The sequence below is a fragment of the Dermacentor andersoni genome, chromosome 1, assembly GCF_023375885.2.
Source record: "Dermacentor andersoni chromosome 1, qqDerAnde1_hic_scaffold, whole genome shotgun sequence".
Lineage (NCBI taxonomy): Eukaryota > Metazoa > Arthropoda > Arachnida > Ixodida > Ixodidae > Dermacentor > Dermacentor andersoni.
This window is the reverse complement of record NC_092814.1, coordinates 91,357,678-91,370,924: the sequence shown is the minus strand read 5'-3', so window position 1 is coordinate 91,370,924 and position 13,247 is coordinate 91,357,678. Positions and strand designations below refer to the sequence as shown.

Below are 13,247 nucleotides of genomic sequence, written 5' to 3'. Positions count from 1 at the left end.
ACAGGTAGCATTTTTCGACTGACCGCTCCCTCAACTTAGCTGACCAAAGAGATGCATGCAAGGCTTTACCAACGCTGTCACTGACGCCGACGAAGCGCCGAGTGCGTATTGGAGCCACATATTTCCACAATACATGTACATACGTACAGTCGTACACGCACAGCGCAAGGGTTTGTGAGTATAAGCCCACATCGGGGATGGAAGAGTGAGGTTGGGACATTAATTTGTCGTTGCCATTGTCGTCGTTGTTGTTTACCGTCACCGCGCGACGAAAGTGTAACTTGTAACTCTAATACGAATAAGTCATTTATTGTATCGTATATATATATGAGACAAGAAATGCTGAATACATTCTTAGCGCAGCATATTTACCGTGTTATCGTGTCTTCAAAGTGACATAACTACGCATCTCGTGTAATGTTGAGTATCTCTTGTAGTATGCTTAGATTACTTAGCCGAGGATGTATTAAAATGCATTGCAGTCTTTTTTTATTATTATTTGGTATTAGTCGTACCTCGTGTTCACTGCAGTTTATGTGAATGTGAGCGGAAGTACGCAACAATAAATTGTTTGAAACTGCGAGTGCTCCTACACACAGCCAAGAACGATTTCGAAACAGGAGGCGTCGCACTCTTCGCGCGGTGTCACAGACAAATCAAATACTCGCGAGTTAATTATCAGTCGCACTGGGTCTGCGCGTGCTCTGCAAGTTGACGCGCAGCTCGAGACGATATCGACCTCGCTCGAAAAAAAAACAAAAAAATGCACGTCTGTGGGGGCCCGTTGCTGTCTCCTTTCGTTCGTCGCCCTCTGTTCGGTGCAGCCTCGACTTCTCAGAAGGAAGCCATTCTTGAAGCGCTGTGACGTTTCCTTGCCACTGCCGCCGCCCAGCGGAGGAGACGGTATAAACGGCGCGGCCATAAACATCGCCAAGCGTTGGCGGGGCCGAACCGTCTTGGTGTGTCTCGCCACTAAACCTACCAAACAGCTCGCAACGGTGAGCGAGCGGGTGCAGATGGCTGAGTATACATAGTGAGGCACACGGAACAGCGTCTCGTGGTGGGGCTTGATCGCCGATACTCGCAGAATCCTGACCGATCGGACACTGCTATGCGTCGTATACGGTTGTATAGCTGTATAACGCGCGTACCTAAAAGGCACGACCTTTATTATTTTTTCTACGCCTGTGACGACAATCTCGCATGCTTCCGCAAGAACTCATTCCTACGTCTTGACAGTCTCTTGACCTCATAGACCCTACAAAATTCTCTCCGCAATGCCGCTTCTGCGCAGAGCCCGGGTCCCTCAGGCACATGGTAGGGGGTTGCAGAGCGGCACCATTAAATCCTCCGAACCCTTACCCCACTAGCGAGCTTTGGGAGAGAGCCTTGGCCAGCTCCGACCTCGAGGATCAGCAACGGCTGATTGCGAGGGCCCAGGACGCGGCCCGAGCTCAAGGCATTCTGGAATGAGGACGCCTCTCCAAAGCTTCATTCACCGGATAAAAATGTTTATTCTCTCTCTCTCTCCAGCAGCGCGCACCCAGTACAGCCTTTAAACCCGCTTCACTGCGAACTTATAAGTTGCAGAGAGTCGGGTAAAGAGTTAGAGAGAGGCCTGGCAGTGCACTTTGAATGTTACCGTATATTCCTTCGTGAAAGTGACACCGTGGACTTTGCTGAGGGCTATGCCACGGCGAAGTTATCGGGTTCCAAATCTGATCGAGGAGCGCAACTTGAGAACACATCACTCGAGATATGCAACCAAAGAGATATTCCAAAACACGACCGGAAGAAGCCGAACGCATAAATGCCAGAAATCAAACCGCGTTGAAAACTGCCGGAGAATGGGACAACACCCGTCTATTTGTCCAACAGGATCATTGTTTAATGTCCTGTGTTGCAAGAAAGTAGCGAAAATTCGACACTGTAGCACAGACACACAAATTCTAAGCACCTGTAACGCCTATATGCCAAAAAATGGGTAGGTTAGTGGGGGGTTCAGGAAAATAATGACCAGTAGACAAAAATTGTTAACAAGGTGTGTACGAGGAAAAGAATGCGCGTTGACCGGAGCTTGGAACTGCTCGAATATCAACATAAGAACGTGGCACTGGCAAGCCGCACATCTTGGAGTACCGAGAACGATTAATTGCAATATGCATGCCGCAGTGATATTTGTCGAAGGTCAGAAATGTGCAACACGCAGATGACAATGCGAAGAGATGCGTCTGACCTCGAACAACTTGTTGGCATCACAAGACCGCGCCGTTGACGAATGCCGAAGACGTTGATCGTGTCAAGGGATACAGATGTACGCTATACGTTTATGTACTGTGCACCGTCATTAAGCAGGCTCCACGGTGAATTCGTTACAAGAAAAGCCAACAGTCGCCGACGTCAAAGAAATGAAATGTTTTCATATCAAGCGTTTACTATTAGTAAACGCACTCATTTGGTATAAGAAAAAAAAAAAGGAAAGAAAGTTGAATAGAAAACGAACGTGACTGATCGGCGGGATGCGCGCGCTATACTCCGGCGTACTTACCTTTTTTCGTGCGCATCAGTGGGGGTCAAACATGGCGCCGAAAGTATATTGTTAAGCTATAAGGTTTAATTTCGTGCTTAGTTTCTATCTCTTAGAGGAAGATGGATCGGTCACTGCAAATCAGTCTAAAATATTAAGTAATGCCTATATAGTACGCGCTTCCTTATTTCAAGTCCGAGCAGTCGGCGCTGCAGTAGTATAGCTATGACAGACACGTCATAGCGGAGGGTTCCGGTTAATGTTGACTACCCTGGGTTCTTTTAACGCGCACCTAAAGCGCGGTACACGAGAGCATTTTTTTTTTTTTTACATTCCGCCCCGTCGGAATCGGGCCGCGCCGCGGCCGAGAACTGGGGCCCTATAACGTAAAACTATTCCAATATGTTTTTATTCCAATCTCCTGAAGTCAAATTTGCGTAACCGCCGAAGCAAGCATCGGGCGGTCACCCGCAGGGTTGTCTGAACAGACCAATCAAGCACTCTCCTCGTTCATAGGAGGTCACTTTTGTTTGCTTGAAAAACGAATAGCATTACGTACACTGAGCGGCTTGTCTTATCTAATTGGCTGACAAGAGACGAGGAGCACGCTCAAGTGTAGAGGAATTCGATGGGGCTGAGCCACTGCACTGAAAGTAGATAAGCGGATGAAGGCGGTGCCGGCGTCTGCGATTGGTCCGCTTTCCCTTACTTAGCTTGCGGTGGCTGGTCGAAAATCGCGGCGGCATGCAACGGAAGCTTAAGAATGACGCTAAAATGGATCCTCAGCAAAGAAAAGTTGGCAGAATGGGGTCGTAAACGCGCCGAAATTGCTCAAAAACGTTACACGGCCACGCCAGAAGTTTTATTACACGCAAATAAACCCATGCTATCAGGCAGGGGCGAGTAGCCAGTGCCTGAGCGATCGGCGGCGGCCATCTGTTATTCCTTTTGGAATGGGGAAGCCCGCGGCTATTCAGAAGAAAATTTAGTGTTGTTCCGCATATTAATGCATCTTTAACGCGTACACATCACCTTGACGCGGTGAGTTTTTGCGGTTTTGTGACGTCGCGTGAGAGGCAGGTGAAGTGGGTGCTGCCAGAAAACTCTTGACAAATAGCCGAGGGCTAATGGCGAAAAGGCGTGGAATAAAAAAATACCTATTTTTCTTTTGTTCGGTCAAATCATGCATAATCAGTGTGTACACGTCATATCAGATGGGGCGCTATCGCGGTTTTCGTGACGTCGCGTGACAGACAGGTGAAGTAGGGCTGGTCCAAAAATGTTTTTCACCTATCGCGGAGGGCTGATTGCAGAATTGGAATAGAAAAGTTTGGAATAGTTTTACGTTATAGCGCCCCTGTATTAAAAAAAAAAAAGAAAACAGAAACATTTTATTCCTTACTTATACGTAGCGATTCAGTATGCTTCTTAAGTCATGCAACAAACGGCATCCATAGTGAAATTTTACGCTTGCGTGGCACGACGCGCTAATAGAGAGGCTGCAGAGGTGCCGAGCATATTTCACCCTTCATTGCTTTTATTTCCTACTTGACGCCAAACCATGCAAGATATCTTTTGCACAAAACAGATTACCAATGCCGGAAAGTGAACGGGGTGAGATTTCAGCAAACTGAAGGTGGGTGTGTGTTTGTGTGTGCTTTTTTATATGTCTATATATTTTGCCGCCCAAATTCAAAAGAGCAGAACAGAAGAGAGTTTGGTGCATACTTATATAACGAGTGCGCAAAAGTTTGCACGGAAGGAAACTGAACTAGTATAATTAAGGTATATTATCTTTTTTTTTTTACTGCCCATGCATTGATGAACTGGGTGTGGGCGCAAGGTTGGTTCCCAGATAGGATCATAGGACAAAGGACGTTGGAGTCGGACTCTCGGAGCAGCCGCGATAGCAAACGCAGTGAATGGGTCGGAGTCACTTCAAGAGACATAAAGTAGGTATATCAGTTAATTGAGGGTGAAACATAGATGTTCTCCCAACTCAACGAGCACTATAGAAGATACATGTAGGCATGGCAGATGATACAACATTAGAAATGGTACACATGAATGAACGTATTATATACAGTTGGACAATTCGGATTGATAAGGAGGTTTACAGCGCGTCTGCGTACGTGTTACCATTAGCGAAAGAGAGTTCAGAACGAAACAGGCATACGGTGACCAGGGGCGCAGTGACATTAATCATGAGGTCGCACGCAGAGCGACCCTCGAACACGGCGGTTCTTCCGGGGCCGGTCTCGTCGGTGGCTGGGGTTCCCGAGATTTGCTCGGCGGTGGTTTCCCCCAAAGAGCAGGCCGAGGGAGGTCGGCCGCTGCTGTCCTCATTTTTTAAAGCTTTATAGTGTGCCGACAGGGTAACGGCTTCGGAGGGCCCACGGAGACTCTGGCGGCCTCAGGGGCTGAGTGGGGGTCCTAACCGCGCGCGCGTACACACACACACACGCGTGCACAACAAAAACAACGATATTGCTACTGCTTAAGCTCTGCGTGGCAGCCATGTTGAAGCCGAGAGAAAAATAAAAATAACGAATAGACAAAACAAATCTCGAGACCTCCGCTGTATACAGTTGGGGTGACTCTGCACCTAAGAAAATAAAACGCAACCAACGAAAGAGGCACGTAGGCTCACACTTTCTACCCTGCCCGGGGTCACTTTGAAGCCGCTAAAGAGAACGACGAAAGCGCAAAACAGTCTTGAGATGTTGGCTCTAGTTTGGGTGACCTTGCGTTGGAGAAAATAAGACGGAAACAAAACGAGAGGCACGTTCGCGCTCACTCGTGTATCGCTGTGTTTGACGTAACAAAAGAAACAAGAAAAAGCGATAGAGTATATAAGGACGCGTCAATGTACTTGCATTCAAGAAAAATGCAGGGCTACCGCCGGTTTCATGAGTGTCAAATATAGGTGCGTGTATTAGCATGTATTTTCATGCATGTGAAACCTAGTATTTCCCATTGCGTTGTTTCAAAGCTGTATATTCACGTAGTATACCATGCCCACTTGCTATGATCTTCGCAAGGACACTATAGCGGCATTAAAATGAAATAAATACAGAAATCGCCATGACAAATCGCTGCCGCGTACGTAGTGACCGATGCCGCTTCTAACCGTAAAATTTCCTAGTAATTTGCAAATAAAAAAAATATTTAGAAAAGTTACGTTAAAAAAAGAAAAAGAAAACACGGTGGACTGAAATACAGCTAACTTCAGGCATTTGTGATCGTCATGGGAGAACGTTAGTACCAGGGTTTGGCGCGTGTATACGGCATGCAGTATTACGGGACTTTCTGGGCCGATTTAAAATTATCATTGCACTTTAAATCGCTAACATCTCGTTCGCGATTCTATCGGTACTAAATCGCATTATTTTCGTATACACCATAATATCGTGGCCCGCTTTTCTTTGGTCTGGTTGTCGGGCCCTTTTAAATTCGCACACTTTGCCAATTACAGCTAATTCACAGCCGCATATATAATACGCTTTGTTGTCGGGTCAAGCCTCTTCAAATATTCCATATGCAGTGGTGGAATATGACGCTGCCTGTTAACAATGAAAGGCGAACTAGCCGCCGTTAGATGTAGGTCCGAGCACCACGTCAAGTATTTGCTGGAGGAAAGTGGCGTGAAGAGAAATTTGAGAACGTTCTGGAAGGATTCTTGGCCTCTTTTCTGTCTCTCTTTTCTCTCTCTCTCTCTTTCTTTTTTATTTTTCAAGGATGAACGTCGTCGCGAGAGGGCCGGCGTGAACGTTAGAAGCATGAATTATTGGCTGGACGACGAGAAAATCTCCAGCGACATTAGAACAGAGAACTTCACACGCTGCGCTGCACCCATCTTTTTCTTTGCGCCGAAGAGCAGCCGTGGTAATAACGGCCTACGACGAACGATTCCGTTGTTCGTCCACCCGTGCCGTTCTGGCTCATTCCCTATAAGGCGTCCTGCAGCCGAGTACGAGGTAGTGGGTTCGGTCCCTACAGCTGCAGCGGCCGAATTTCCCCCGTGTTACAGTGCCGAAAGTTTCCAGTTCTGGTTTCATTTGTATGCACGAGAATACATACGACAACGGTAGGTGCATTCGGCGTTTGCAGTATTTTACAGCCGCTCAATTGCTCCTTTGAGAATTGAGCTATTTTCTTTCTCTCTCTTTACTTTTGCCGTTTCTCATTTCCTGATTATGTAGCTGGTTTCGTGAGTATTTTTGTGTGGCTTATTTCCTACTACTAATTAAGCCTTTTTTAAGTAAACAATATCGTTTGCCTGTACCTTATTATTATTATTTTCTACATATACAGTAATACACTGCCTTGTTGGTGTTCAGTGTTAGACAGGCACGAACTATTTCATCAGCTGATAAAAATGAACGAAAATTGTTTAACTGTTTTACAGCATTGGCTTCTAAATTCCGTGCGCGAGAGAGAGAAGGAGATTCTTGATGATGGGGAGGAAAGGTTGGGGTAAAGTGCAGCGCAGTAACTGTCTCTCAGCAGAGGACACCTCAACCGCGCTGCACAGGGGGTAGGGAATGAAAGTAGGGGGAGAGAAAGAGCATTCCGTGCGCGAGTATGTCACAGAGTCAAATCTGCAGGAAAGGGAGAAAGCGAAATTGGTTCTCTTTTCTTTTTTTTTGCTTCTACATCGTGAGAGGTTATGCAATGAACCGTGACAATGCAAATTAATTGTTCATTTGAATGCTAAAAATACCGTAACCGAAACAGCACAGGGAAATTCCTGTTATAGTGATTGTATTTTCTCGGTGGATAAGCCGTAGTAGGTTGTAAAGACAGCAAAATGTAATGAGATCCTTGTAGTATGCGCAGCTGCATTGTGCCTGCAGACCATCTCCCGCCGCCTGGTTTGGCATGTGGGGTGACGTTCAGAAAGGCTGAGATCCCATTTCCTGCTGACTGGATGTGACATGCCTGCGACGGACAACTTCCGATCCGAGCGGCCCGGATCGAGTAACCCGAGCATTGCGAAATGCGCTGCTCCGACAAAGCGTCGTCCACATGGCGCATGTGTGTAGTGTCCGCGAAAGCGTTGTACTGGATGACGCGGGGCGCGGCTTCTTATTGTTGTTATTTCGCCGCATGAAAATTGCCGATGCCACGACGCGGGCATTGCTAATTTCGTAATATATTCAAACAGTATGCCATCTTCGCTGTAGGCATTTGTGGAGATACGCCCTAAAGTAGCCACGGCCTTCGAACCGCTCTTTCTAGCCGCCCCATACACGCACGCGCTCGTAAATTACAAGCAGTGCGAGAGAGTGAACGGCCCCTCGCAAGCACACCATCACACACCCGATAGCAGATGAGGAGACGGTCCCCGGTTTCTGGCAACGTCATAAACCACGTGACACTTGCAGGTCGGTTGCAGCGCGCCCGCGCGGCTTTTCCCGCCGGCTTTCCCTGCTCCGGAGTCGTCGAGCGGTCGGCGGGCGTTGAGCGCGGCAGGCCCAGCAGCTGTGTGGGTTGTGTCGTGTGCGGTCGGTGCAGCCCCTCGCGAGCTCTGAGGCGTCACACGCACCGGGCATTTCCCTTTCGGCCGAGGTCCCTTTTTCGACTCTGGTGTTTGTGTCGTCTCGAAGCTTGCCGTCTGCATCCTCCTCATGAGAACGCATCCACCTGGGGCTCCGTCCGTCGTTCTCCGCTCGGACTGCTTGGGTACGGGCCGCCACGGATGCAAACATGGAGCCGTCTGACCGTCTGTTGCTCGAGCTTGGAGCTATTTCCACCACAGTCCGCTTCTCTGCCTGACACGCGTACATTGCACCACGAGATTCTAAACTAACCACAAACCCTGTCGGAACTAGTCGTCGCTGGCGTGGAGTTACTTTTCCGGGAAAATCAGCAGTAGGTAACGATGCGCGAGGACGTCGTCAGACCTTCCGTTGCCCCTCACTGACTATCGTGGACTTCAACGCGTTTCATCGTATACGTGGTGGCTCGAGGCTGGAAAAATGCGCAAGGTGAGAATATATGTGTTCAATGTATTGTTTCGCTCCGACATACATAAGTGTGCCGTGGATGTGCAGAGATCTATTGAGAAACACGAAAAAAAGAAAAAGAAAGAAAACGCTTGAAAGCTACAGCCCTGACTGTTCTCTTTGAATGCGTTGTGTATGCCTTCACATAGTTACCACAACTCAATAGGGGTTCGTTGTTTGGGATTATATGGCAAACATGAAAGTGTTCGTGTAATTTTCGTGTAACAAGTTTATTTGCAGCCGGACGACGCTTTTGTTTTTGTGCTTCGTCAGTGTTTAGCGTGACACAATGATTCAGTAAGCGAGTGTAATGCTGCCTACGTATGTATATCACTTGTTACGACAAATTGTGTCAAATCTCGTGTTACGCTGCGACTCGCATGCCTGAAGTGTGAGCAAGCGAAAAGTGAAGCCAGTGGACTGCTTGTTTTCCCCTCGCCACCCAAGCGATCGATGCTCGTGTGGTAAAGCCGCGGTGTTACGGCGTGTATGCCCGGACATGTCCGATTTGCATGGCTTGCCCACGGTTCACATTTGAACGTTACATGTTCTCCTTAGTATTTAGTACACCGACGTATTATCGACCACCGTCGCTTGATCCTCCGTGTCATTCGTACCGCCAGCTCATCCTAGCGAGTGTCATTTGTGGTGGCAACGTTTTTCACGCGGTTTTCAGCCACTCGTGAACAACGGTGCCATGTCGTGTTAGTAGTAATTACCATGCAGACATGTTCCGAATTTGTGAAAGTTTCTTCTGCGAGCGAATTCCGTGTTAAAAAGTGGTGTGGCCGCCTACTGTTCAATGAGTGTCAGGCGGGAAATAGTGCGCATGTGGTGACGTTTACATGCTCAAGGGCCGCTTTTGAACATGTCCTTAGTGTCAGAACGATCGCGAGCCAAGTGACTTTGTTTGTTGGTTTTGTTTTTTCAACTGAAGCCGAGGCGCGTTGCTCAATTCCTCAATTTCTTTTCTTCATGAAAGCTCGTTTTGCATTACATCTATTTACATTTTAGCTCGCTTCAAACCATTGCTTCGAAACTTTAGGTCGACTTTTATATGGGAGAGGATTGACTGCATAGATTGAAATGCCGAAGCACCAGTGGCCATCACAGAGGTTCTGAAGAGATCAACGTCTTGCCCAATAATTTTTATTGTTTTTGCTAAAGAGATTACGCTAACCAACATGCTTGAGTCACTTCGAGAGACGAATTTCTTATGCGAGAAGAAGACCGTAAAACGTGGAGCGGGAGACGAATGCACAGTCCAGGGGCCATAAAGATTGCGTAGGTCCTTCAATCCCTGTCGCCACTGGTTATAAAATCCGAGCGTGATTTCAGACTGTGTATTCGAGTCGCCTGCCGTGCTCAGTACTTCCCTCGCGCGCTGATCGTTACTGATGAAGCGAGAAAACAAAATAAGTAAAGCACATGCATTTACTCGGTTTGGTATTTTGTGTGAATAACACGATATTAAGTTGGAGTGACGTCACGGACGGCAGTAATTTCTTTCAAAGGTCACTGCCAGTGGAATGGCATCTTTGACATTTTTTTTTTTTTTTTGTGCAAGGTGTATCATGCCGGTTGTATATTGTTAATTGAAATCTAAGTACAATGTACAGCCGTCGGTAGGAGGCTATTACCTGTTCTGGTGTTAACGACCCTTTCCGTCACACTTGCCGTCACATTTTTTAAAATATGTTCCTCTGTCCAAACGTACTACGTCAGTTGTGCTGCACTGCCAACAGCCCATTATTTGCGGCGTGCAGCTGCGAATGGCGTGGTTGCGAGCGAACCGTGGCGCTTTTGAGCGCCTCGAATGAGGAACCACGGCTTCGAATTGAGGCCGCGCAATCCTCCTGCTCGTCGCTCGACTCAGCTCGTCGCCTCGCACGAAACGAGGCATTTCCGGCCCTCGGCGGCCGCCGAGCAACTGAAGCCCGAGCAGTCTGCCTCTTGTTCTCGACACACGTTGAGCTACATTCGCCTTTCCCAAAGTCGCGTCTGTTTTGCTCGCACGTGATGGCAAACTTTACCTCCATCGAAAAGATTGTCGGAGTTGCAGTTGACAGGTGGAACTTACGCCTTCCTTTCCCTTCATGAATGTTTCCCATCAGGAGCTTATCCTCTGTGTCGCGGCAGGTGGTCCTATACTTGTTTTCGATTTTTTTTTTTACTTTTCTTTTATGCCTCGTTGTATACGACCAGAAAACAGCTTGCGCAGATCGCCCTTCTGACCAGCGCTGCCGCCGCAGCGAACAGCTGCGCCATTTGTTTGCGAATTTGCATCGGTGCAGCGTCGTCTCATCTGCCCGGAATGTAATGGCGTCCACCAGGCGCGCGCGTATTAATGCCGGGTGCCAAGATCGCCCGTGGCGCCCCAAGAAGGGATCCCAGTCGCGTGGCGGGGTGAGAGGCGGCCGCATAGTTGGCCTACCCTCGTGGCGACCCCGTCCGACTCGGCTGTCATCCGATCCACGCCGCGGGCGCGCGCGACGACAGCCGCAGGCCCGTTCCGGCGACCTTGCACGATCTTGTCGTCGTACGTCACATCAGTGACCGCGAGAAAAAGTATACCAGCGCATTTCCGGAGCTCGACCTCAAGGATGGGCTTAGATTGCAAGGCTTGGGCACAGACTCGACGTTCATGGCGGGCAAACTGACTGCACACGAACCGTCTGACCACTAGCGGAGAGGCTAGTTGTGCAGACAGTTTCACTAATCGAATTACGTGACGTTTGACTTAGCGGAAGAAGCAAAAGCCAATGTTGTTCTGGAGATCCCAGTGCTTTTCGTGCGTCTCACGGTCGCTACCTCAGTTCTCCCTATCGGAAATTACTCATATGTCCCATGTAATTAACTCCCACATCCAATGATCCCCTATACGACATATATGGACACGTGCGGGTTTCTATATGGTATTATTGGATATGGGGTTTATGGAAACTGCGTACGGGTCGATTGGGCTGGCTCGAGGTTTTGGGGTCGTTATGAGCTCGTACTGGCAAATTCCAGAAAATTGGATATAACCGCCGGTCCTGTCTGTCTGAGGAAAGACTGCGTGTGCAGCCGTTATCTATTTTTGGCGCCCCGTCGATGCTTTAATTCTTGCGCGGGACCGACGCAGTCGCGGTCATGGTGTGCCTAGGTGCCGGTGCGTTATCGAGGCACTCGTGGTGGCATGTAAAATCATTCAGCCATCAAATGCGCCTGCTGTTCTACCACAGACCCGGCCGAACGTCTAGCAGCTCGGTTGACGCAAGACGCTTTCGAAAAAGAAGTAAGTGACCGCCAACCGATGGAGATATAACTATTCGGTAAGTGGGCTCTTCATGTTAGAACCCTGTTGTATACGCAAGGCACCGGCAAGCTTAACACCGTGAAGATCGCGAAGATATGCGGCACTGCCACTGGTCGGTTGACGGACTGGTTCGGCGGTGTTGCCAGAGGTGGGACCGCCGTTTTTTCATGTCTGGTAGCGGCTGTGGCAACGCATGTATATATCGGCTGGTTGACGAGTGTATACGCATAGAAATTTTATCGCCGCTGTTGTTGTTGGCGCGGGAGAGCTGCTTTGAAGCATAGTAGAAGAAAAAAAAAGTTCCGAAATGCACTACGGGCGTCTTAACGTGACACTGAAGAGGAATATTCAATGGAGTTGTATCGGTAAATTACCTTTTACTGCTTGGTGCAAGAGGAAAACTGTGATACGAGGCTCGGTATAATAATGTCAGGAAAGGCGGGAAAACGGAACACGGGTGGGCGACGCCGTCCTAATGCTCTCCTACCACTTCCCGGTGACGTCATTAATTTCGACATTGTCTGTACTCTGTCGCAGTTAACCACCCGCCGCGGTAGCCCAAGGCGTTGCGCTGCTGGGCTTTCGAGCTTGCTTGTTCGACTTAGGTGCACGTCTAAAATATCCAGGTGAACAAAATTAATCCAGTGTCGTCCACTATGGCGTGCCTCATAATCGGATCGTGGTTGTGGCACGTAAAACCCCAGAATTTAATTTCTTCTTTTTCTAGTCAATTGTCTGTCGTTACATGCACTCTAGAGGAAGCGAAAAATCAACGTAGCGAAGTGTCTACAACTTTTCCTGCGCCGGAGCGGCCCAACACGAGAATTACATTGAAATCTGTAACGTCACGCAGACGTACCGGCGCTGAGTCGGTGCTTGCTACCTCGCTTCGCGTTTTTCCGACTCGAGCAGCGAATAAATATTGTCCTCTGCAGCGGTCGAGTGTGACAGCATCCGCTGCTTGTTACTGTGTGACGTGGCCGCCTCCGCCATTCGCAGTTGTCGAACGTCATTTCATTGTGCTGCGGTCGATTCGAGTTGACAGCTAACGTTCCGTCATGGCGGTCCGAGTTGCCTCGGAAATACCTTCGCGCTCTGCGCGCCAAGTACCGTCACGGTACATTTGCTTACGACGCTGTCATGGCTTCACTAGGCGTGCAGTGAGGAGTATGAGGCTCGGAAAATGGCCCAACGTTGGTGCTTAGTGTCTGAGGCCATGAAAGTGCGAGACAAACTTGCTTGTTGACGTGAACTTGCCGCGGCGATTGCACGCTTAATTGCAAATGATATGATTTCTAGGAGCTCCATATAACGATGTGTTTGTGCTCTTGGACCGTGGGCGACGTCGTTGGCGGGTTGCTTATCGCATCTGCTACTCTACGAGGTGTTTTCTACAAGAAGAGGTTGGCTGCAC

The 13,247-nt window shown here is 48.6% G+C and overlaps 1 protein-coding gene across 4 annotated transcripts in view; it reads left to right on the top strand.

Annotated features, from left to right (window-relative positions):
- The window catches only part of p130CAS (Serine_rich_CAS and FAT-like_CAS_C domain-containing protein p130CAS), a 122,186-nt gene that overhangs the window by 35,733 nt on the left and 73,206 nt on the right, over positions 1-13,247 (top strand). The window contains exon 1 of one of the 4 annotated variants that reach the window (XM_050191721.3): positions 7,948-8,517. The exons of the other annotated variants lie outside the window; for them this stretch is intronic. Coding sequence (XP_050047678.1) covers positions 8,509-8,517 — 9 coding nt within the window. The 5' untranslated portion in view covers positions 7,948-8,508. Of the gene's footprint in view, positions 1-7,947; positions 8,518-13,247 lie in introns of those variants that run through there. 4 annotated transcript variants of the gene reach the window in all.